This window comes from Fistularia commersonii, chromosome 14 (assembly GCF_037954325.1).
Source record: "Fistularia commersonii isolate RoL2024-O1a breed Wild chromosome 14, RoL_Fcom_v1.0, whole genome shotgun sequence".
NCBI lineage: Eukaryota > Metazoa > Chordata > Actinopteri > Syngnathiformes > Fistulariidae > Fistularia > Fistularia commersonii.
Genome location: NC_141297.1, coordinates 10,944,127 through 10,971,287, shown reverse-complemented (window position 1 = coordinate 10,971,287; position 27,161 = coordinate 10,944,127). Strand labels below are relative to the sequence as shown.

At 39.0% G+C, this 27,161-nt stretch overlaps 1 protein-coding gene across 1 annotated transcript in view; it reads left to right on the top strand.

The window, feature by feature from the left end:
* Nucleotides 1-704: 704 nt before the first annotated feature.
* sema3g (semaphorin 3G) overlaps nucleotides 705-27,161 on the top strand; it is a 74,349-nt gene continuing 47,892 nt past the window's right edge. Inside the window, exons 1-2 of the mRNA XM_086159317.1 lie at nucleotides 705-1,002; nucleotides 25,487-25,647. Of these exons, the coding sequence (XP_086015443.1) occupies nucleotides 897-1,002; nucleotides 25,487-25,647 (267 nt within the window). The 5' untranslated portion in view covers nucleotides 705-896. The remainder of the gene's footprint in view (nucleotides 1,003-25,486; nucleotides 25,648-27,161) is intronic.

The following is a 27,161-nucleotide window of genomic DNA, read 5'->3' as shown; positions in this document are numbered from 1 at the left end:
CCACATACAGGGAAATTATGTGATTTTTGAGACCTTAAGTCATGCAGAACTCCAAAGTCCTTTATTTACAAGACAGGACCACCATCGCCCAAGCTTTACATCATGTAAATCTACCCGGATGATCACCGTATTCGTATTGTGTCTTCAAAGATGTCCTCCTGTGAGATTTTAGCCCTTTAATCCCCTGATTATGATAAATGGCAAATTTTTCATCCCTTTCATCCCAGTGCATTTTTCATTGTACAGTTTTAACAGCTGGACACAAGATGTCTCCTAGTTCACATTAAGGACGACTCTCATTGTCTGTAACCTGCTGGCTTCAAGTTTGAAGATCATAAAAAAATATGGATAAGAGTTTGTTTCATTCATACATTTTACCATTAAGACCAGCCTGCCTGTTCTTCAACTTTGTGAGGTGAACCAGAAACATCTCACCTGTAGCCTCAAACGGAGGAAGTTTTCCGACCACAGTGGGGGCTTGAACTTCAAAAACCTAACTTTGTTTTTCAGTTACGCTTTTTTTATATCCGTAAACGACTTTTTGGGTGTCTGAATCGCTACTGCTGCGGCTGTTGCTACAACCAATGATCTCTCGTTGAGAGAAAGAGAGAGCGGGAGAGGAAGAGGGAGAGAAAGAGGCGTGGTATCCCTCTCCCCTCGGCTGGAGCGAACCCCGGGCTCCAGCTGCTGTCAGCGGAGGAGTGGAGGAGCAGGGGGGAGCCAGTGTCTCAGCCATCACCCCGGGCTGGAGGAGTCCTGGACCTACAGCACATGCTGGCATCTTTGAGAAAAACCCCAATAGAGTTTTTTTTTCTTTATGTCATTTGAAAAATTAGGATACATCTGGTAAATCGATTCCAAAAATCCAGAAAAAAAGCGGTTCAAAGTAAAGAAGAATGACAGGATTTACTGCTCCATTCAACATGATCCTTGTCGCGCTGCTTGTCGCCTCCGTCTCAGCCAGCAGGCTGAGCGTGCCGCGCTTGAGGCTCTCCTACAAAGGTAATTATCTATCTATCTATCTATCTATCTATCTATCTATCTATCTATCTATCTATCTATCTATCTATCTATCTATCTATCTATCTATCTATCTATCTATCTATCTATCTATCTATCTATCTATCTATCTATCTATCTATCTATCTATCAGCAGGTGTCATAAGTTTTCTTTCGTTTTGCTTTTTTTCTTATTTTTCTTAGTGTTAAATACCAGTTTTTGTGTCTTCCCGGTGGTCCTGGTAATAAGGCTTATAATTCGACTCTGGCTTCTGTTCCGGGAGCTTTGCGCACTGGTGAAGGTGTTCCTTCCTCGCCTGGCTGCGTCCAGCCGGAGGACATTTGGCGGAGGTTCCGGCCCCTGCGGTGGGATCCACCGGGGGACCACCGTCTCATTACAAACTTTATTAGCGACGGCAACTGCGGCGAAATACCCAGGGTGGATGTTACGGCTAATAGTTACTTTCAGACTCGGGAGGTTTTTACATGTATTTCCCAAAACACAAAGATGTTATTGGCAGAACTTTTCCTGATGAGTCACTTTTTTCTTGTGTGTAGTTCTGAGCTGTGGTGAACTTTTAACTTTAAATTTAGAAAAAAGGTAGTTCCCACTACTCCACATTTAATGTTATTTGCCCTTTGGCATGATTATTTTTTGTAGTAGTATTTTTAGAGTCTAATTGAGCCTCATATCCTACTAAAATATGCCTTATATAGTACTTTTGTTTTGTTCACATGCCCCCCCCCCCAATCTCAATCCTGTTGTTGGTTGTGACTCACTTACTTTTAATGATAAGGCAGTAAGAAGATCGAGTGTGTGTGTGTGTCTAGGTGCCTGTGTGTGTGTGCACTGCTCCCCTTGCCAAACTGTGCTTATTGTTTCTTTGCTCTCCTGATGGAGCTGGTCTGCAATCATCATTAGTGATTGATATCACACAGGATTTCCTCTGTTCAGCATGTTTTTGGGAGAAAAGGCACCATCTGAGCTTACTGGACTTCCTGTAGGAGGCATTTGAAATGCTGAGAGGGAGATACTGACTAACAAAAGGGGCACAAACAAATGGAAGTGTACTCTTGCATGATGGCGGGAGGGCAGAAGTGCAGACACATGGAGACACTTGTTCCTTCTTGTCTCAGACGTAGGTTGGTTCTTGCTGTGGCTGTCAACTGCACAACACTCTAACAATGCTTTGCCCTGTTGGCAGCTGGACAAAAATGACATTTTTACAGGTTTTATCAGTCTTTCCCTCCCCTGTTTGTCAAGAGAATCTTCGTTGTAAAAAAAATGCAGTGTGTAATGTTTAAAAGGCCACAGTTCCACTTGCGCTCCAGAATCATTAAACTGGAATGGGGCTGCCAAGAGAAAACACATCCATACCAATTCATTTATGGGTCTGAAATTTGCTGAGCACTTGAAAGCTCCATTGGGAATTAACCTTTTGATTTCAATTAACCCTCTGGTATTTCCTTTTGCACTGCTCTGTATTCCCACTTCTGCAAGAACTAATTTGGCAAATTTGTCAGTACGTCAGTTGCACTTTATGGATGGTGTGATGTGAGCACACCAGGTTTCCTATGTCGATGGATTCTTGGAGCTTTCGCAAATATCCAATAGTAAACAGTAACATGTCAATATTTGGACTTTTTATTGTATTTTTATTACAGTCAAGTTCAGTCAGCAGCTTTAGTAAACAGTATTAATACAAAAGAAAAATAATAATAATAATCCAATTGAACTTCCTTTCAAAGTTCACCAAGGATTCTAGCAGCATTTAAAAGTTGTGAGAATTCCGACAAGAAGTTTGTTTAAACCGCCTGTCATTTAACTCAAAGAGATGCATCAGATGTGCACCAGAAACGCTGCAATAGAATGTTAGAATGTTACTTAAATGACAAGGAGATATCGGATAATGGGTGGATGTTATAATCCTTAAATCAGGAAAGTATTGATGTCAAAAGATTTTAAAATGTTCAGTATGCGCTTCAGCGATCAGTTGAAATCGACTATATGATTATTACATCACAGCCCGATGTCAGTCAGGTATTTAAGACTGAACAACAGCCATGTCTAGAGGGACGACTGCTGGTAAGAAATATATAACAAACAGTTCAGACATGTCACATGTAAAACTTTGACATGCAAAGTTTTAATTTTGGCTATCTTATACAGCACAATGCCAAATGTACCTGTGACAGTTTCATATCTTCAATGAAAATATTCAGACGGATGTATCGGTAATGCTCTACATAACAGAGCTTACAGACCAGGTGTATTTAAACTGCATCTTATGAATCTTGCCACTCACTTCTCATTTTTCAAGCATTATTAGCAGTGTGGGAAACTGCTCAAGGATTCTCATTAGAGCCCAGCAGCCTGCCCCTCTTCCTGTTCAGACGACCTCAACTGTGACCTCAAAGTGTCCTTCTTTTAAATCATATCCAGCTTGATTCAATGAAACTTCAAACACATTTTTTTATGCAAATCTCTCTTTTTATTGCAATATCTCAACCTGCCACTATCAATGTAATTTGTAACCTCTATTTCTCTACTTAGCTTTTCTTTTTACTCTCTGTTCAGGCCCGCCAATATCACCCCTGTGTCTCATTACACCCCAGAGAAGCCCAGCGGGTATTTATACTCCCAAGAGGGTGTAGAAGTAATTTAACAACAGGAAAACCAGCAATATCTCATTTCAATCAATTAGTTTTGCAATTCAAACAGGAAGTGGGCAATTTTTTGGGATAAAAATACATGAATGTAACTGAGGTGGCAGGGCAGATAGTCACAATGAATAAATGTCTGTTAAAAAGGAAAGTGCTCACTTAGGATATATGGCCTACCCCTGTGTAGATGTTGTAATACATATATATATATTTTTTTTTTCCACTTCCAATCCAATCCAGCTACTTAAGGTTAATATTCTTGTTTTTAATGTATGTTTTAGGCTGGTATTACCATGTACACTGTAACAGTTTAAAACAAAGAAAAAAAAGTCATAACAAAACCTTTAGTGATAAATGAAGATGTGGATCAGATTTGAATCTTAAAGCAAAAAAAAAACATTCTCAAGAGAAGAATGTGACCTGGTGGAGGAATTGTGAGCAAATTACCTTCAACTAACCTTCTGCATTGGTATTGCTCATCGCAGTGTCCCTGTATTTGACAAGACCTTAACTACTTTTGACAGATCTAAAAAAAGTATTACTTTTTATCCTTTAACAATGCTTTCTGTTGCTTCTGTCTCATGCTTTAAGTGTTGGCAGAAATTTTCTCTTCAATTGATGTTTAAATAAAGGAAGTGGGGTGTTCATCAGCAAAATTAATGCTTGCCTTTTGGTAAATGTATTTTGTCTTAGTAATGTAATTTTCTAATATAAACTGTTCAAGCCTATACCAAGTGGTGAGGGATTAGATGTTTGCTAAAAGGTGACGATGCAGCGCAGAGATGGTTTGATGAATGTGTGGTTGGCTGTGCTCCCAGCCCTCTGCCAAACTTCCTTAACAGCCTTTCATTATGCATCTCACCCATCTGTCTCTCTCTCCTTTATTTGTCCTCCTTCCTCTTTAATCTGCCCCTCTATTTTCGATTCATTTGAATCTCCTGTGTCTGTGTTTGTGCGTTCACACACAAACATGCACTGACTTTAGACCCCTGCACTTGGTAATACAATTATCACTTTGTTCCATCAGAGGCAGGGGGGCACTCGAACATAAAAACGCCAACACCAGTGTCGTCTTTTCATCAGATTGCATTAGGTTCTCGGGTTGAAGAGTTCTGTTAGTTTTCACTTGCAGCCTGTGAATGAATGAGTTTGTTTTCTCACTGGGCATCTCTAAGATACACACACATACACACAGATGGGTGTTAGTTGTTCTTTGGCGGAGCGGAGAATCTGTCTCCAGGAGTCTTTTGGAAAAACTGAAACTGGAATGTGGGGCGTCTCCCATTCTTTGATGAAATCCTTTCTTCAGTTTTGTTATTCTTTTCTTTAATTTCTCAATTTATTCTCTTTGATACCCCTCCACTTGGTCTATATAATAGCTGATGTCAAATTAACCATAAGCTCAGTAGGATAACTGTCAGAGGACTAAATAATAGTAAAATTTGAAGTTACCATTGCACCATTGTGACATGCACTTTCTATATACAAAACACACACACATAAAAAAGTGAAATAAGTGAAGATTTAAAAAACATCAATATTTTGTAATTTTGCCTTAATATTGCATTGAAAAAAAAAAAAAAGTAACATACTATATTTACAAACCGAAAAATATGACCTGAGCAGCAGGTTTATTGGGGATTCTATCATCAGGTGTTTGATGTTTTTTTTTTACATTATATTTGTGTCCCACCCATAAACATGATCATATATTATACAGAGAGACACAGTAAGTGAGCTTCTGTCTGGTATTTGGATGTGGTGACAGTGGACACACATTTCATGTTTCACACCACAATCTTGACATGAAGGGTGTAGACAGAGGGACAGTGTTTGTGATAAGTATATCGGTGTGTGTTTAAGGGAGAGCGTGTAGGTGTTTTTGACGAGGAAGGAAGCATTCATGTGTTTCTTTGTTGGTGTGGAGGTGTTTATGTGTGAAAACAGAGACTTATTGCTTCTGACAAAGACATCTGTGGGTATTTGTGTTTGAAGTCAACAGTGTGTGACTGCTATAGGGAGTCCGTCTCTGTCACAGAGACACCTCAGATCAGTGTCTGATCTAGACATCTGTGCGTTTCAAGGTGTCACTTGTGTGTCAATAGGATCTTTTATATAACAACTTTCACATGGCTGTTAGCTAGATCACAGACTGCATGACATGTAGCTGGAACTATCAGGAAGAGAATCCATAGTAAATGTGGGAGGAGTGTGGGGCTGAAAAAAGAACTGAAGCAAGCAATGGCCAAGAGATCAAAACAAATATGGATGTTGAGAAGCAACAGTTTGCTGGAATGTTGAAATTAAGGAGTGGGAATAAAAAAAACTAAGGAAATAGCAAAGATTCACCAGGAAGTGAATTAATGTCAGGACATTTCTTCTTCTTCTTCTTCTTGCTTTTCCCTTCAGGGGTCGCCACAGCGAATAAACTTTCTCCATCTAACCCTATTCTCTGTATCCTAATGTCAGGACATTTAATCATATTGCTGTATTGATCAAAGTCTTCAATAACTGTTGCAAATGAAAACATTAGCCCTTGATCGTTTCATGCAATGTTGTTGATGTTCATGCAATGTTAACCCCAATATTCCAATTTCTTTGTTACCCTGTTTAAAGGAAATTTGATTATTGGTTTGCTAAGATGCATTTCTTGGCAGAACAGGTTTAAAATTGATTAGGAACATGCTATTTTTATCTCTAACAGCACAATGGAGAAGCAGCTGTCTTTGAGCTGAGCGATTATAATACACTTGAAGATTCTTGAGACTATAAGGCTCAGGAATAACATTAAATGTAGTAGTATTCAGAAGAGGTCACTTTTTGTGTTTATATGTATCATGACATGGAAAAATCCTGTGTCACACCATCCATTTCTGTCATGGTCGCTGATAAAAAAGGCCTTGGTCATGTTGTCAGTGACGCACTCCAGCACTTCTTTGAGACCCCAGGCGAGATGGGATACATAGTTTGTACAGATGTTGGGCTACAACACAGTTTTTCTAATTTAGTACATCATCAATATTTAATAAGAGTTGATGAAGATGCGATTGAGGTGTAGCTGTTCAAATTTAATGCGACATGTTCAACAAAAATACGCTTTAAGTATTTATTAGTCACAGTAACTTATGTAGACACCCCATTGTTTAGACAGCTTTAAAAGTAATTCCTTTTTTGTTAGGGTAAAAATAAAATTAGCTCTATGTTTAGGATGAAAAACTGTACCGTGGAATTGTTTTCACGAAAAACAGACTCCGGCATTTTGACTACCTTATTTACCTTTTTGCTTTTTGATTGTTCATAGAGCACAAAATGATACCTTAGTATGAATTGCACCTCTCAGACGTTACCACTTGTATATATAAAGATTTCAGTGGAAAAAACCCAAACCAAAAGAAAATAAAAAAAAAAGAAAAAGCAACTAAAAGCAAGCAAACCAAAACCAATTTTCCATAGTAGGTACAGATTTGCAGGCTTCTGGATAAACCTGCTACATTAGTGTTGAGCAGGGTTAATAAGCTTCTACCATGAACAGATTCCTTTAATCCATCTGGTAACAACCTAAAGCTCTTGAAGGATTGTTACAACTTTTATCTGTTTCCAAATATCTTCAGATATACAGCTCTGATGCCCTGAGAGGTCAGCACACACTGAACCAGAAGAGCACAGTGAATTTAAACATGTGCCCCAAATGCTGGTGTGAATCAATAGGGCTGAGAGGACAGAAAAGGGGGATATCCATTAAAGAGAGAAAACACCAGCAAACTTCAAAGAACATACAAAGAAGGGAGCACAAGAGAAAGAAATGATGAGTGAAAGGTCTGTAAATGTAGAGAGAAAACTATTTGGACTCATGAAAGAGAAAATGTAAATGAAACAAAGCTGGAATGAGGGAGGAAAGAGCAAGAGTCAGATGGGGATGAAAATATCAGAGACAAGCAGATTAAAGGTGATAGTATAGTGGAAGCTAAAGAAGAAAAAAAGACCGAACGGTTAAGAAAACTAAAGACAGCGATAGATGACACAATGAAAGAATGTCTGCTTGATGCATAAAAGAAGTGAACCCCAAAAGTGGAAGAGACCGGTTCCTTTGAGAAACAAAGATTTAGGTACAAATCTGAAAAATGTAGCTTTAGACATCTGTCATGTAGATTTTATACTTCAGTTGTACGATTTGCAGAAGGAGTGTGTATCCCTCTGAGCATGTATTTTATTGGGCATATGTTTTATGCAAATAGTGGGAGAAACCTGTATATCGTTCCTTGGTGATTTATTTTTACATCCGTCCAGTCTTGTTTGAATACATGTGTATGTATGGTCAGCCAAAATCAACCAAATACCCCCCCGCCCCCTGAGTTATTTTAACATGATTCTTACAAATCACAGCAGTTCGCCCGCTCTAGTGGGGTTTCAAATCTCGAAAACTATTTATCTAAACCTTCTGCATTCTTTGACACCCAGAGGACTGAAGACACACAGCAGCTCCTTTCCCTGCTGTCTTCAGGAGGACCAACCCACTCCTCTCTGGCATCGAGCTTAAGCACTGATTCTTTCCATGGGTCTGTTTCCTCCTCTCTACTCACAGGGTTATACATGGCCACTAGTAGATACATGTCGGAGAGAGCAGAATTTAATCAAAGCTTTTGCATTTTCATTGGCTTCAGTCAGGATTTGAATGCAATTCTAAATGACTGAAACCAAAATAAAATTTGCACAACCTGTACATTCTGCTTTTGTATACACAGCTAAGCAGGAATGCCCTAAATTGCAAATTTGTTAAGGCCAAAACTCCAAATAGGCAAAGCGTGTTATTATCCATCGTCGCAATAGTGCAACAGGTGGTAGATTCATTGCATTGCAAATTGCAAAATCCCCAGAGGCTGCAGGTGGATAGTGTGGTCACGGGAGAGGGGTTGTAGGAGAGGCTGTAAGAGTAAAAAAAATGAAAGTTAAAAAAATACTGAATGATGAAGTTTGTGGATAAAATATTTTTTCAAGTTGTTGATAAGACCTCCAACTTGAGTGTGATGAAAATGCTCCAAGGAATGTGAGTTTAACAAGTAGCTATGAACTAGTCTGCAGATGTTGATTCATATAAATTTGTATTCCTTCCCCCATATTACATTTTCTCATCTTTTAACTCAATGCCTGAATTTGTTCAGAAATGGTCAAATACATGACAGATTCCCAGATTTACATCTGCATGTGCTAAATCTTCTCTTACCAACAACAAAAACTACTTGCTAAGGGAAGACATGTCTTACTACAAGCATTGAACAAAGATCTGACCCCTTGTAGTCCTGTGCAGTTACTTTTGGTCGTGTGAACTTAAACTTGACCTTGGTCATTAAAGTGAGTGACTACTAGAGTATTTGAACCAGTATGATCATATAGGTGTGTAACTTCTTTTAATATAGGGCTACCAAAATATAGTAATATAGGGATTACATATAGACGCCATAGTGATCAACTGGATTCTTCTTCTCCTTTTTTTTTTCCCTTTTCAGCCTCCGCTTTTAGTTACGTGAGTTAAGTAGCTCCAATGACTACAAATATGGCACTAGAGGGGGAAACACAACACAACTCAACACATGAGGAAAAGAAAACACAAGGACTTGAATACACAAACACACATGCTTGTGTGCTTATGTGCACATGCATAAGCGCACACACACACACGCACACATACACTCGTACCATTTGAAAAAAGGTCTTGTTTTTCAGATTATGGCAGTGTCCTGCTATTTGGCACTTTTGCTGTGAAGAAGAAACAGGTCAGGAGTGATGGGAACCCCTTTTATGTTGATGACAGACCTTAGAGGTCACACACTTTGAGGCACTGACACTGCATCTGAACCAAACACACACACCTTCTCCGAGCTATCAAGTGGTTTTGGCTCTGGCAGACAAGATGAGCAGGGTACAAGGGACCCTATTGTTGACTGATCTGTCAGTTAGACAGCAGCTGACAAACACAGACACCCACGCTCACATCCCACTTGATTGATATCAGTGGAAAAAAAGTTTTTTTTTCAAGACTTTGCGTGTATTAGTGTGTGTGGTACTGCTGGTATGTGAAACGCTAACAGAGTAAAATTCAGTGATGTTAACAGAATAGAAAGTACATGGAACTTTTAAAATTGTCGATTGTTGAGTATGCTCTCTGAGGCAGAGTAGAAAATACTCCATGTAATGTATATACTCATTATTCAGCTTTTATTATATTTTGTTGACTACATTGGGAAGACACAATAAAAATCATCGTAACATTTTTCAAGAGGGTTGGTGGGACTTAATTCACTACAGCTTTATAATAATCAACTGTCTCAGATTATTTTCTTGTTTTTTTAATTTTTTTGTTAAGGGTGTTTATACTTGGTACAAACACAGATATAAATGAATTACAAAACAATTAAGATTTTGTGATACTGAAAAATATGAAGCTGACAATAAACTACATCAAGCGCTTATTTGATACATCAATATACCGCATAATATTTTGCTATGTCAGAAGGTAAGTGTCTTCTCATAAGATTTTCCACTACTTTGAAAAAGAGAATTTATGATATTTTGTTTTATTTCTCAATGAAATATTCTCAAGATGGTACAAAGTTATAAACTACCATAAATGTTGTTAGATGTATATAAACACTTTCTGCATTGTAATTTCCTCTTTAAGGGATAATACAGTAAGATAATAATTAATAATAAATAAGAACATATTTTTGCTATTAACATAGATTACCTTCCTTCACATTTCTGGTAATTCAGAAAACTAACAAATACAAATAAAAATTTGAACCAGATCTGTCTGAGACCATTACATTTGGTTCAGACTTGGTGTCTGTGCTGAAATACACAAGACCAAAAGATATTTTACCACAGTGTAGCTGTATGATGTTGAAAATAATTTATGATGGAGGGATAAGAACAGGAGTTCCAAGGAAAAAATAGTAAAATAATAGAAAAGAGACAGCTTGGTCTTTGCAGCGGGAGAACTATGTGTCCTACTGATGAGGTGAAAAAGAGGAAGATGACAGTTGAAATAAAGAGATAATGAGAAAAGTGAGATTAAGAAAGAAATGGCTTGTCAAGAATAATTTTTAATGACAGAGATAAAATGAGTGGGATTAGGAGTTTGAAAGACTATAAGAGTAAAAAGAGAATTGAAAATGGATACAAGAGATTGTGGGATAGAAAAAGTTACAAGTTGTCAGGGAATTGAGAGAAGATGGAGAAAAAGGGATGGGGATATAATACAATGAAAGAAGTGGGGGTCAGGGGAGACTGAGGTCAAAAAGGATTGAAGGTGATGAGGCAAGAGCCTGTCCTGTGTTTTGCTTGGCCCAGCGAGGAAGCTCAGATGATAGAAACATGGATAAACATCAAGAGATTGTTGAGAGAGAAGTGTATTTGTGTCACCAAAGCGGAGAGATAGAAGGACAGAAACCAAATATAAGGAAGAAAAATGTACAATTTCAAAATAAAGTAATATCCCTTTGGTTTGACTCTCACTTTTCACAGTTTTATCAAATGACTATGTGTGAGAGCCTCTGAGTGTTTTAAGACTCTGGGGTGAAGCAACATCTCCAGTGAGATACAACTGGCAGGAAATCTTCAGATTAAAGTGGCCATGAGTTATCTGGCCAGTGATTTATCCCAGCATTTTTTTGGCTTGAAATAACACAGATATCTGGACTTCTAACATAAGTACACTAAACATTTTGGAAATAACTATAATACAGAACTAAGAAACCACGTGACAAGAAATTCAAATGTAAAAAAAATGTTTTTCTCCGAGTGAGCATGTTTCCAGATATCATAATATAGCAATGTCATAAGTGTTTTATCTGTGCTACCTATCATGTTCACAAGGTTCAGGGGGAAAGTCAATACTTATTGATATTTGGTGAGAAATGGGTTGCACCCTCCATTGGCCACCAGTCAGTCACAGTGTTAAACATATAAGGTCCGCTGTTGAACCTGGAAACTTTCTGTTGGAATCAGGTGCCTCTATTTAACCCTACTCCCTGCATCCTCTGCTCTCACGCCAACTTCATGTCCACTTTTGCTCCATCCATAAATCATCCTCCAGGCGTCCTGCCTGGCAGTTCTAACCTCAGCTACTTCTACAAATATCCACAATCTCTCAGCACATGTTCATACCATCCCAGTCCAGCCTCTTTATCTCCAAAACAACCAGCATGCTGTCCATCTGAAGGGCTCATTTCTGATCCTATCTATTCTAGATAATCCCAAAGAGAACCTGAGATTTTTCATCTCTGCTACCTCCTGTCTTAATCTCAATGCTACTGTCTCTAAACCACACTACCGTATTGTACATATTTCTTTCATTCTGTTTGATAGTCTTATCGCACATCATACCTGGGACCTTTCTCCATCCATTCCAACCTGCTGCAACATTCCTACACTTCTTTTCCACACTTGCCATTGGTCTGGACAGCTGATCCTAGGCACTTAAAATCCTTCACCTTCTTTATCGCCACTCCCTGTAGCCTCATGGTTCTACTTAGGTCTCATTACACACGTGTTCTGTCTTGCTGCACCTAACCTTCATTCATTTCCTCAACCTGTTCTTGGTTCTCAATACAGATCCCAATGTTATCTGCAAACATCATTGTCCAAAGTATTTCATGTCTAACCTCATCTGTCGGCCTGTCCGTCACCATAGCAAGCAAGAAGGGACTCCGAGACGATCGTTGATGCAGTCCCATTTCCAGCTTGACCACCTTTATCACACCTGCAGCACATCTCCCCACTGTCTTACAGCTCTCCCCATGTTTGGCCTTCACCACCCATAGTTTCCCCTCATTGCTGCATGCTGTCCTCTTGTCTCTTCGATCCCCTCAGTGCCCTGCTTGTTTTTAGTTAATCTCTTTCTCCACATACACTCCTGCCATTTCTCATTCCACTACAAAGTCTTCTTATGCCCGGCTTAAGAAAATCTCAAGAGTCATATCTGAGTCTTACTGGAGAGCACCCCTGTCATCTTGGTTATTAAATGTGAGCTGATATCCTTACAGTCTCAGCGCTGTTGTAGCACAGTCTTTGCCTAGTCTTGGGGCTTAGAAAAATATGAAATGTGTTTGATACTATCACAAGTTTTTGTGTTACGTCTCCGTAAAGAATGAATCAACAACCAATAGATGAGCTCCAACAAAACTGGAAACGGGAAACCCGGTGACAGCGTGATTGAAAAACATTGCATGAGAGAAAAGAGAGTTGATGTTTTCCACAAGTCTTTTCCAAATCTTTGCCATGTCTTTAGATTTAAGAGCCACAGTCTTTGGTCTCAGACTACGCTGAGAGTACGCTGAGTCTTAAAACTCAACAAACTATTCTTTAGATGTGAGCTAGTGTGAGATGACAGTTTTTCACAAGTTTTTTCAAAATCTTTTCAAAGTCTTAAGGTGTAAGCCTGGCATTATCTGCTGTCCTTCCTGATGGCACACCGAGAAGTCCCCTACCTATCTCTCTGATCACATTAGCTGCAGTTTCTCAACTCCTCCCTTTAAATCAAACAACACTCTTTTTCACTCCTTTTTCAGCTATCACCATTTCGCTCTGCCTTTGTCCCTTTCATTTTCCTTGCCACCAGATTCATCCTCTAAACCACCATCTCTTGCAGCTTCTCTACACTCACTGTTTTGCAATCTCTTCTGCGCTTTCTTCTATTAAAGAAAGTGAAAAGCTTATACATGTTATATACAATCATATTTATATCATCTGTATTCAGTAGGTATAACATTAATCTTGTTTGTATTATGTCTGTGTATTTGATCCTGATTGTGTAAGAAAACAATATATTTCTTTTTAACGGAGAGAACAAAAAACCTGTATCTACTACTCTAGAACCATTACATTCAGAACATAGAGCCAGTTTATTCAGAAAATGTTCACAATAGTAGATACCAAAAACCTTTGACATACTTGGGGTAGGAAAATAAAGATGAACCCAATAAGTGTCTTTAAGAAGAAGGGTGGGGCTGAACAGGGGAAAAACAGTGAGATGACTTTTTGTTAAAGTGGCAGATTCCTAAAATACTTGGCACGCAGAAGTAATACATAGCCGAGATCTTATGATACCCTGGGAAGACTGTCAGCAGTGTAATGAGTCTTTATTTGTTTGTGTGTGTGTGTGTGTGTGTGTGTGTGTGTGTGTGTGTGTGTGTGTGTGTGTGTGTGTGTGTGTGTGTGTGTGTGTGTGTGTGTGTGTGTGTGTGTGTGTGTGTGTGTGTGTGTGCGCGCGCGCTTTTGAATGTATGCATGTGTGTGTTTGTGTGTCAGAGCTAATGAAGAATGTTAGAGCAATATTCTGACAGTGATTCTCTTTCACCCATGTCTTATATATATTATCTCACAAACTGATTCTTGGTGTGTATGCGAGTAAGTGTGTGTACATCTGTCTGTGTGTGAGTGTGTTTGCGGTATGAATTTAGTTGCACAGGGGGATCTAATAGGCTTCAGATGTGTCCCCCTCTCCTGCTGAGCCAACAATAACATTGATACTACCGTGTATGTGTGTGTATATTAGTGTGTGTGTGTTTATGCGTGTGTGTGTGTGTGTGTGTTTGTATGAGTGTGTGTGTTTCAGTTGTGCCCATGCTTGTGCGAATATGTGTATATATGTGTGTATCTCAGTCTCCAGGTCTCACAGTTTACTCTTTGCTCATACCAATTTGTACATTGGAGATGTCAGCATGAGATTTGGAAGTGAACCTTTTCACTCCCCTGCTCTTTCTCTTCCGAGTTTCCTCTTTCAACCACTTTCACTCTCGTGTCCAAACCAGTTAGTGCAACCCTCAGAGTATAAGGCTCAGTCAAACATCTGTAATTTATCATGACATGCATACATAAAAATTATTGTTGGAGTGTTTTATTGTACATGTTAAAAGATACTCCCAACTAGCAAAAAATATATTTTTGCATCCATTCACATTTTCTGTGTCTTTCTCAGACAATACATATAAAATAAAATTAAATTAAAATATAATAAAAGACAGGATTTAAATGGCTGTAATTCTCTAGTCAACAACATATTTATTTTGAAAGTTAGTTTTACTGGTGGTTGCTTATACATTAACTGTTATCTTTACCTTCTAGAGTGAGTGTTGCGGCCAACATCTGTCTCGGAGGAATGAGTACAAGTAATATTCCTTATGTTGACTTTTACATTTGCTGAATGTCAAACATATAAAAAGGTTGTAACTTTGTTGATTTCCCGGAATCTTAGCCCATGTTTCTGAATCTCCTCAATGATGAGCTGGACAGTGTGTTTAATAGAATGTTTTACCTGAAACACATGGCAGTTTAACTGAAAAGTGTGCTGCAGCTCGAAAGAACAGTGACCAGTTCTTAAAGCAGTTTCCATGTGAAACTTTAGGGGTTTGGTGTAAACTAATGACCTTCACTCTGCAAGAGAACAAATTGACTAGTATTCACTTTTATTAATCAGCAATTCCTCTAATGCCTTTTCTGTGAGAGCCTTTATGTTTCCAACAAAAAAAAGCAATCATCCCACCATACACCGTGCCAGGGACAAGATATGCTCTGATAACTACATCTACAAGGAAATGTTTCTATTTATTCACTTCATTTTCAAGATAAATTCATAATCCAGGGGTGCTCACATGTGTAACATGTTGACTTCAGGTGTAAATTTTGAGCCTTCAAAGATAAACCTGACATAAGATAGTAATAAAATGAATTCAGACTTTCACTGCCATCGCTTTGAACAGGTGTTTTTTTTATGTACCTTGTGTTTGTAGAATTTGTTGAAGAGGCTGGCACCAAGTTTGGTATTAAGTTTTACTGTCTCAAACGCTTAGTTCCAGCCATGGCTCCAAGATAACATTACATTTCTTTGGTCAAGTTTCTCTAAATTTTAGTTGTTGAGGTTGATGTGTGAGTGCCAGTCAAAGGCCAATCGATAGAAATGCATACAGCCCAAGTTTTCACCAATATGCAGCAGACTTAAACTTATATCTTATATAGGTACATATCTCGACTGTTGGGGGAAATCATAGGACTTGTGTCACCCCAATGGAGAACGATGAAACATAAAAGAATGTATATTTTCAGTGAGAAAGGGTTTCCTAATTGCTGTCAATAAAAATAGCAAATAGTCTTTTCCCAGCAGCAGCAGTAAATTAGAGTGCAGAGTCCTCATATGTGGCTGGTAGACTTGACAGACACCATGGCATACTTTAGCCTGACTTATTGGAACATTGACAACGTAAATAAATCTCAGAATAAATGATGCCGTTCATGTCTTTAGAGTGGCTGCATGATGTGATAGCTGAGGTTTGACACATACAGTGAAACCAGATGTGCTCCCATGTGTCACTCTGGTTTAGCCCGGCTGCTGTTTGTCAATGCAGTGTTTGCTGGTTGCCTTCTGGGAAATAAGACACATTAGAGACAGATGTAGAAGATTCCCTATGGAGGTTGAGAGGAACAGTGTAGATGTATATGGTCTTGAGACTCAAGTTGGATGAAAAGAAAGACAGGTAAGAAAAATGTAGTAGCAAAGGTAAGAGAGACTAGAAGACAGATGAACAGACATGAGGGATGAAACTGGAGGCTTATTTCAAAGTGACTTCAAAAGGGGAAAAATAAAACCACAGAGGAAGTCAAAGATGAATGAAATGAGCAGCCAGAGGATGATCGAGAGTAGGCCAGGGTTAAACGGAAAGGTGGAAGAAAGGTGGGGATGGATGGACAGCAGGAGGAGAGAATGCTGATAGGTGAGGCTGTGTTGTGGTTTACACTGTGAGATGATGTGTTGCTGGACTGATAACAAGCTACAGATGGAACTTGTTAGTATGCTTGTGTGTGAGGCTATAATTTTCCACAGAGAAAATGAACTAAGAGTAAAGTATATGTAGTTTTTTCACTTGTGTAGGGGAAGGTAGAGAATCTGATATTTATATGTTCGCTGATATAATCTAGTCTTGGAGAGACAACTACCAATTCTGACAGCTCACCTCTAATTGTTGAGGCAGACAAATGCCAAACAGACAGCTGTATGGTCTCTACTAAAATGTTGTAACATTAAGAAATGTATTAATAATCCATGTGAATATCATGAAATTGCCTGGAACGCACTGTTTCATAGAGCTGAGTTTTGGCAGACTGGCTTAGTGTGTGTAAAATCTGAGCGATGGGATGCAGCCAGAAGCAGATGAGAGAGCTAGTGATCCATACAAAACATTTACCAGGTTAAACTGCGCAAAATGGTTGGTTCGCTGTTTTGCACACATCACGCTTATTTCAAAGGTATCATCAGTTTTTAATGTGATGTTCTCCATCATTGTTTTACTACATCTTCACTTTTGATCGGGAAGCTCACAGTCCAGTTTCTCTTCCTCTCTGTGGCCGGGGCATTGCCTGGATCCAAAACTCAATGAGGTTTTGTCCAATGCCTTGCAGCCAAAACAAACCTGAAAAGGTTGTACCATGACACACTACATTTTGTCAGTGGCATAGATTGTTTGGATGTGGGAGAACTGGGAACTGAGGACAAGCCTCATATGGTTTTCAAAATAGTGCCATTTGAGAATGTTAAATAGATACTTCTGCACAAGACTATGTCTGTTAAAAATTCACAAGTCGAGCTAGTGTTGCTAGGAATGATGAGATATGATGAAGATGAAAAGAATGGAAGCAAAGTTGACATTTTATCGGAATCCTCATCTATATAAGGATAAAAGCTGGGTCAATAAAGAGGAGAAGAAGCGCCCCTCGAAAGCTGCAAGTTACACATTGTGTCTTTTGCCATTTTGGAACAACTGGTATGTCTAGCTTATATTTACTTATCTTGTTAAAAGCAAATGTGTCAGCAAGATACAAATTTCTAAGTTATGCCTTATTTGCCTGATTTGGAAAACTATTTTTTCATTTTTATTTCCATGTTGAGTGCTAAGTGTGTGAATTCCATTTTCACTCTGTTCACATGATTGCAGTGACAACAACATGCCTGCTTGCTTGCCAAGAAGTTTCATGGCAATAACCTGAAAAGAAAAACAAAGAAGTGTGTTGAGATGATTAGTTCTCCAACCCTTGTCTACTGTATTGTAGCATGTAAGGATGGGTGGGCCCAGCTTCCCAGCATGCTTTGTGTTTATTGAGCAGTTATTGTGTTCAACTGCTTTTAATTGTCGGATGAGTTGTGCTGTTTCACACCTCTTAGGCTGGATTACTAGTATTTTTGTGACAACACGTGAGTCAGAATGTCCATGTCATTATCTAGGCTCTGGTCTAGATTTGGCTGTTCGAGTGCTGGATTGTAAACATGGAAGGGAAGAGTATTGCCTCATTTAAATTGAAATCCTCATCCCATATTTGCTCGACACAGGCTTGGCTTGCCATTTTATCGACCAAGACTATCACCTTGCAAAAAACACTCAGTGTTTCCAACACATGTAGAAACTCACACATGGTCTCCTATCAGTCCTTTCTCTCCCCAGCCATCGGCCATTTCAGAGCTTACAAGTGATAGACAGCTGAGGACATCTCAAGACGCTTGTGTGCTTTGCTGATAAACTGTGTTATGACAGGACAGATTAGATGCTTTTCTTAAAAATGTGAAGTTAGCAAGTTTTGGCTCCATTCCGGAACATAATGATTAAAAGGGCAGTTCATTTAGAAATTCAGAAATATATACAGTTCTTGAGGCTACAGTGTTGTGTATCATAGGTTTTTTCCTCTTCTTTTATTTTTGGCTTCTCCCTTCAGGGGTCGCCACAGCCGCAGTGGTTGGTGCTTCGGCTTCACAGCACAAAGGAGCCTGGTTCGATTCTGACAAGGGGACCTTTCTGTGTTGAGTTTGCATGTTCCCCACGTGTCTGCATGGGTTTCCTCCAGGTTCTCTGGTTTCCTCCCACAGTCCAAAAACATGCAGCAGGTTAAATGGAAAAAATTGGGAAAATTGCCCCAAATGAGTGAGTGAGTGAGTGAGTGAATGTTTGTCTCTCTGTATATATGGTCCTGTGATTGACTGGCGACCAGTCCAGGGTGTACCCCGCCTCTCACCTGATGACAGCTGGGATAGGCTCCAGCATTCCCTGCGACCCTGAGTGCAGGATCAGTGGCAGATGATGGATGGATGGGTCGCTACGGCAAATCAACCTCCCTCGTCTAACTCTGTTCTCTGTATCCTCCTCTCTCACACCAATTAACTTCATGTCCTCGTTCACTACATTCATTAATCTTCTCTTAGGTCTTCGTCTTGGCCTGTTGCTGAGCAGTTCCAACCCTAGCACCCCTCCACCAATATTCACTATCCCTCCTCTGTAAATGTCCGAACCATCTCAATCTTCTGTCAGACTTCTCTGACCTCATCTCCAATACATATAACATGTGTTGTCCCTGTGATAAACTTATTCCTGATCCTACTCATCCTCACACTCCCAAAGTGAACCTCATCATCTTCATATCTGCTACCTCCAGCTTTGCTTGCTGTCTTCTCTTCAATGCCACTGTCCCCACACCATACTGGACAACTCGTCTTTCAACTGTGTGACACCTTTCCTTTCTCTCAGGCTGCTACTTTTGTATCACTCATTACCCCTGACACTATTCTCCCCCTGTTCAGACTTGCATGGACATGTTTCTTCCACCCCTTTGCCATAATCTCCATTGCCAGACTTGACTGTTGACCCTAAGTACTTAAAAACCTTTTTTGTCTCCATTCCCTGTCACCTCATCATCCCACTTTGGTCCATCTGAGTCACACCCGTATGTTCTGTCATCCTAGGACTAACCTTTATTCCTTTCCTTTCCAGAGCATACCTCCATCTCTCAAGATTTGCCTCTACCTGTTCCCTGCTCTCACTGCAGAGCACAATGTCATCTGCAAATGTTATGGTCCACAGAGATTCCTGTCTAACCCCATCTGTCACAATCACCATAACCATTACAGACAAGAAGGGGCTCAGAGGTGATCCCTGATGTGGTCCCACCTCCACCTTGAGCCTCTCTTTTATATCTACATCTTTTACATCCTCTACTTCTCTACCGACATTATTAAAGCAAATACTGTATCTTTAGTACTCTTTCTAGGCATGAAACTGTACTGCTGCTCATAAATGCTGACTTTTACTCTCAGTCTAGCTCCAACTACCCTTTCCCATAACTTCATTGTGTGGCTCATCAGCCCTTATCCCTCTATAGTTACTGCAATTCTGCATACCTTCCTTATTTTTAAAAATGGGCACTATAACACTTCTTCTCTATTCCTCAGGGGTATTCTTACTCTCTAAGATCCTGCTGAATAATCTAACCAGAAACCAATTGCCTGCCCACTCTTCATCCTCTTTAGTGCTTTCCCCAACTCACTGTTACTAATCTCTGCTAATATGAGGTTGACAATAGTCACCTCTTTTACCCTTCCCTCTCTTTCATTCTCCTCTTTCATCAGCTCTTTAAGGTACTCTTTCAATTTTTCCATCACTCTTCTAGCACCTGTCAATAAATTTTCCTCTCTACGCCCAATCAACCAAGCCTGCTGTACATCTTCCATCTCTGTCTCTCTATTTTGCCAACCTGTACCCATTATTCTCTCCCTCCTTAGCTGTCCAACCTAGCATACATGTTTGGTCTTTGCTACCCTTACCTTTACCTTGTGCTGCATCTCCATGTACTCCTGTTTGTTTTCTCCAGTCCCCTCATATCCCACTTTTTCTTTGCTAATCTCTTTCTCTGTATCTACTCCTGCACTTCCTCATTCCACCACCAAGCCTCTACTTCCAGACGACACACCAAGTACTCTCCTACCCATGTCTCCTACTTGTGATCATATTAGCTGAAGTTGACCAGCCATCTGGATGACCTCCCTAACAATCAAGAGCCTTTCTCAACTCTGAAAACCATACAACAGTCTTCCCTTTTCAGTTTACATTACTTTGTCTTCTACTCTGCCTTTGTTGTCTTTGTCTTTCTTGTCATCAGATGTATCTTACAAACGCCCAGTGGCTACGGTCTCACATACCACTACTTTGCAGTCACTGATCTCCTTCAGATTACACAGTCTATTCAAGATGTAGTCTACCTGTGTGCTCCTACCTCTGATTTTATAAGTTAATATATGTTCTGCCTTTTCTCCAGATAAGTATTCACAACTGACAATCCCACCATTTTTGCATAATCTACCACCATCTGTCCCTCTGTGTTCCTATCCTGGTTACCAAACCTGCTTCATGTTGCCTCTGTTGCCTGCACCAATTCACCTTTTCTTCTAACTCACATCCCACCTCTGGGGCATAGCACCTAACAACATTGATCATCACGCCTTCAATTTCCAGTTTCAGACTCATAAGTTTATCTCTCTATCTATACCAGGGGTGTCAAACATACGGCCCGCGGGCCGGAACCGATCCGCAAGGGGGTTCGACCAGGCCCGCAGGATAATGTGAAAGTGAAAAAAAGCATAAAAGACAAGGATTTATTTTTTTTAATTAAATGCAATTCAATAATTTTCCGCTAGGGGCGCACTATTTTGGTCAGAGTAGAAGACGATCCGCATCACTGAGACGGACCAATGAGCAGACGTTATCAATGCACCACCTGTTGCTTGTTATGACGTTTTTTCTACCCTGTTCTCCGCCTCCCCGCTACGCCCTCATTAGCCACAATGTCGTTATCAAAACAGAGAAAAGTAGTGAAAGAGTGTAGAATTTTCAAAGAAAAACGGACTACTATTTATTTACGGTGACGCACGGGAAACCTTTGTGCTTAGCGTGTTTACAACAAGTTTCGGTATTTAAGAAATATAATATTCGGCGCCACTACGGGACTCATCAGAGTGAAAAATATGACAGCTTGCAAAGACAACTGAGAAGAGATAAGATCGACGAATTGCTGGCGGGTCTGAGGAAACAGCGGTCCACTTTCACCCATAGCCGGTAAAAGCCAGCTAGCTAATTGCTAGCGAAAATGTGCAATTTAAAGTTAGTCACCAGCTTCACTACAAACGAGTATGGTGGAATTCATTTTTCATGCAACTCCATACATTTGCAGTATGTATTGTATGTGTATGCGTGTTTCAGGTATGAAGTTTACACATTTACAGGACAGGTGAATACTTTCTTCCTTACACATTTAATAGCACTCTTTTTAGTTTGTAGGGTGTAGGCAGGGATTCAATTCAGATTTTATATGCATATGTGTAAATGGTTTAAAAATCCCTTTCTTTATAAGTCTCATTTAATCTTAAAGTGCATTACTATATTTTTCAATACCACTTACTTGTTAAAGTTTTGTGCCTTTATACAATCAGTGGGATCGCATGATCACATGATTACAATGCATACATGTGAATGATAGAAGTAAATTGCACTTTTGTCAAAGGAAATATGAGGTGTTTCATGAAATGTTTTGTAAAGGGATTGTTCATTAAATTCCAAGATTTTCCTAATGTCCTTGTACTTCTTTACACCAAAACAGAGGAAAGATGTCATATTTTGGTTATTTATTGCTGAGTGTGTCATTAATCTAATAGTCCGGCCCACTTGACATCTACCTAGGCAGTATGTGGCCCGCCATGAGAAAGGAGTTTGACACCCCTGGTTTAAGTAAACCATTTAAGTGCCTTGCAAGATCCGTTATAGAAAAAATGTCTTGGAAATACAACCCGGATAAGTTTCTTAAAACTAAATTTGAAACAAGACACCAGCTTTGTTTGGATAACGTTATTTGTTTGTGCAGGAGGTGTCGCTATTGAAAGGGTATTTAGTGCCGATCATTTGATTGAGATACCCTCTGTAGCTGGCAATAATTCTGTTGTTTTCAAGACTGGTTATAACTTAACAGAATTTTGTTTTCCAAAGTTACACAAAACAATACTTAGACGGATTTTACTCATAAGTTGGATTTTAAAGTCAACCTCCATTTCCAACTGAAATGTAGTGTTGGTATAGTGGTAGTGTAGTGGTATTGGACTTTTTTTAATTTTATTAAATTCGATTATTAAAACTTATGTTATACTCATGTCTTTCTGAACTGACATGGTTATGTTACTGAACTGACATAAAATGAAGTTAAATGTTACAGACTATTTCAAATTATAGTGAAAATTTTTATGAAATGAGCAACATACAGTAACAGCAAACAGTATTTGGTAAAAAAAACATTAGTTTTTATGCATGAATTTTGTTTGCTATCAATAGAGGAGAATGTATATCATATAGAAGGAATACTACTGGTATCACCTTTGCTGTTTGCTAGACTTTACTTATCTGCATGTGTGTTTTCACAAACACACATGCAGAAAAAACACATAATATTGTGAAAATTAAAAACAGGTGAGACTGCTAGGTCCACATAGTTACAGTATATTAGAGTAGGAAGAGGTTCTAATCTGGGATCTGTGTTCCGAGGCAGCAGTGGTAATTTGCTATACCACCATACAGTAGGTGGTAGGTGGATAGATAATTATCACCTGAAGGGGTATCTGAGAGATTTGAACAGATATTATATTTGTGTATATTGCTGTGTGCCTATGAGTGTATGTACATATGCTCGTAGCGACATATGTAGAGTTTCAAAAATGGATATTTCTAATTCTCTGAGTCTTCAAACTTGCTCCTTTTACTTGGAGCGGCCTGGCATTGATATCTTTTGAGCTTCCTGTATACTGTATGACAATTGGAGTACTTCTGTGCCTAAGCATTGCTCTGACAACCCGATAAGGAGAGATATACATACCTCTCTTAAATACAGATTGCTCTGTTTGGTGCTTAGCATCATTTGTATGTCCTAAAATAGTCTTTAGGGTTTAACCTCAGGTTGTTGTCATGAGTACTCTGATTTAAAACAAAGATGGTTTTGTCTTTAGATGATCTGGTACCCACTTCAGCTAAGTTTTGTTGAAACTTGATTGGACTTCACTGCTTATATTTGAACATATCTTTAATGTTTCTCATTCACCCATGTACTCTTAACACTCACCTTGGCAGAGGTGACATTCAGCGGCTACCTAGCTTTTGTTGTGGAGCCTTTCTGGCAGTCTATTTTGCAGCAGAATGTGCTTACTGGCACAATGTCATTGATTTGAATTTCTGTACAAACCTTTAAAGTTATATTGGTTAGTGTTACTTTGCTGATTGCCTTTCTGTCTTCCCTCATGAGGCAACATAAATATTGTCCAAGTGATTTTTCAGAGAATGAAGTAGTGCTGTTACACTGATAGACAGTTTGTGCTTTATACAGCAGCGGCCAGGACAGCTTGGCGGTTTGCATGACTTTCCACCTGCATTTTAATGTTTGTGTCGTCAGAGCAGACATCCCGTGTTTCACTGAACTTCAATTCAACTTGTGCTCTAAGATTCCTGCTGAGTTGTTGCATCAACCTTTCATCTTTGAAGCTGCTGCCAGATTAGGGACGCTGGCTCTGTGCAGCGGATACATAACCAGACCCTTGGCCCTGACTAGTGATACACAGATACAGGAATTTGTACAATGTCATGTGCTTTCATAGTCATGCATTTGCTAACTACACTTACTATTTGTTTTAGTAAATATAAATTGAGCTAAATTCACGTTTGTGAATGTATTCCTTTGAGGTAGGATAATAAAGCAAATATCTGTTGGTAGTTTTGTTCTGACACTCACTAATCTTTGTGCTGACAGCCTATTCAGAAAGCATGCTTTAATAATTACATTTACATTTGGAGAACAATGTTAAAGGTTTGCCTTCCAAGCTGAAAACAACAGCTGGTTGGTGAAGTAACAGCAAAATGCTGCAGCTGCTACAAGCTCATCACATAAATATTTTCACTAAGAATTTCTTGCTGAGAAAACTGATACAAGATGTGTTTTATTGTTATTCCATTGAACACTTGGCATCATTTGAATTGATTTATCTCTTCATTTACCAACGGGTTACATGTATATTGGCTTACTCTTTACAATATTTTTCTTGTGTTGATAAATTCTCAAGCTGTGCTGCATGTGTCCCGGAAAAGCTGAAAATATGAAAAAAAAAAATCGATCAACTTTCAAGCGATGAATAACAGAAAAAAAAAATCACACGTCCTTCAAAGTCATGTGCTAGCTGAAAGATTAAATATTTAAGACAGCTATCTAAGCCCTATGACGAATTAATGCGAAAAACGCTTAACAATTAATTTTAAACTATCTGAAAATCAAAACAAAGTGAATTTAGAGTAGTTATAATGACTTTAAAATAAGCAAGGAGCTGCATAGAAACCCTTGAAAATGGAAAAGAAATCTCCTGGAATGGTCCCTGGTTCGATACCAATAGGGAGGCCTCTCTCTGCGGAGTTTCAATGATCTCCTCATGTCTTTGTGGGTTCCCTCTGGGTTCTCCCGCTTCCTCCCATAATCCAAAAACATGCTGTAATTTTGTTGGAGACCTGAAATCACCCAACTGTGTGAATGAAAGTGTGAATGGTCTTATGCTTTTATATCTGGCCCTGTATTGTGCTGGCGGCTGGTCCAGGGTGAACTCTGCCTTTTGCCCAGTATCAGCTAGGATAGGCTCTGACATCCCTCTGACTCTGAGTGCAGGATAAGTGGTATAAACAATGAATGAATAAATTAGTAGTTTTTAAAAATGAGGTATGGATTTCAAAGTATTACATTAATATAAACTTACAAACATGAAGGAGTGTGAGTGTGTACCTGTGTGCATGTATAGTATTTGACAGAAATAAACTGAAGATTTGAAAAGAACCTATGAGAAAAGTCAGATTAGAAGATTGGCCAAAATGCCCTTGAAAGTACTTGAATATTATCTTTAGAAAAAAGAACATGTTTAGTATTGTCAATTTTTCTTCTCTTATAGACCTGCTGTCTACCAATCGTTCATCCATCTTCAGCGGACATCATGGCCAACTTTCTCTTTCTGCTGTCTTCCTGGATGAATATCGTGACCGCCTCTTCCTGGGAGGGAAAGACGTCATGTACTCTCTTGTACTGGGACCTGGCAGTACTGAGTCGAAGGAGGTGAGCTTGGAGAAAACAGACAATGTTGTAAAAAATGTGGAAAAGATTATTAATTTAGTATGTTCCATGGCTCCTCCCAGAACATGTGTGAAAGCATTCTCACACTGTTGATTGAGGCAATTTTTGTTGAGGGGTATAAAAAAAGTATTATCTTTTTTACGCATTTATTAACTATAAAAGCCTGTTCAGATGGCAATTAATACAGGGTATCCAGAATTTTTTATTACCAAAGCATTTATTAAATATTGTAAACAGATGTTTATTGTCTGTCATCAAAAAGAGAGCTAAAATACATCCAAATCTTAATTGTTTCACGTGTATAAATACGAATGACAAATATCATTGAGTATTATTTGAGAGATGCTGCATATTTTGGCTAATCATGAACTTCCGTTGAGGATTACTTGTGATCAGTAGATACACTGAATAAAGTGTTTGTGATTTGAATGAAGATTCCATTAGATTTTTTAATAGAATTGGCCAAAGTACTGCAAATTTAACCAAACAAGAAATCAAAAGGTGCATGAACAAGATTCAATTAGGTTTGTGTGTGATGCAAGACTGAAGGGATATTTTGTCATGACACAGGTTAAGTGGAGAAAAAAAGAAAGATAGTTTTTCTTCACTTTGGAGCACTAGTGGGGAAATGTGGTGTATTTATTTCAGGATTTTCAGTCAATGGCATCATCAATATGAATAATAACAGCGTTGAGATCAACACTGTGTTACATTTTATTGCAAGTACACCTGATGAAATAGCAACGATGAAAAAATAGTAGACAATATTAAGATGAAAAGTATATTTGAGAGGATTTATTATTGCAGCGGGTAGTAAATACATTTCTGTTATTTATGTAATTGAATTTATTCATAACACCTTAAAAGCTTTTTTTTTACCTACTCACTCTGAAAGAAAGGGATGAGGGTAGGATTTCATTCCATCATATGTATTTGTGAGAGAAAGTTCTTAAAAAAGTTCAGCATTTTCTCTTCTAACTTCAGTGAGGTCATGTGCACTCTGTATTGTAGTGAACTTGCTTCTTGCTCACACAGAATAAAAATCTCTCTCTTTTAAAGTGAAATCCCAGGTGTGCTTCATCACTTTAAGGTCTGCAGAGTTGATGCGTGTGTGTGTGTGTGTGTGCGCGCGCGCGCGTACATGTGTTTGACTGAGTGTGTGTACTTTTTTGCACATACCTGGGTCAAAGAGAGTGTGAAGAAACAGGGAGCAGGGAATTTAAGTACACAAAGAGCCAGATGTCGCCCACCTTATCCACATTTTTATTGCTCTCACAGTCCCCTCACATTCTTCTCCATCTTGGCAGGAAGCTGTCGCTCGTTGCAAGCTGTTTCAGGATTTTTGCCAGTGTCAAAGGAAATGCCACAGTCAAATAATTTGTTGCATCTGATTACATAAATGGCCATTGCCCCGAGAAAATATAGTGATCAAAGTTCCGTAAATCTCAAGTAATCAGTTATGCATTCATTAATAAACAAACGGTTTCACTGTCCCT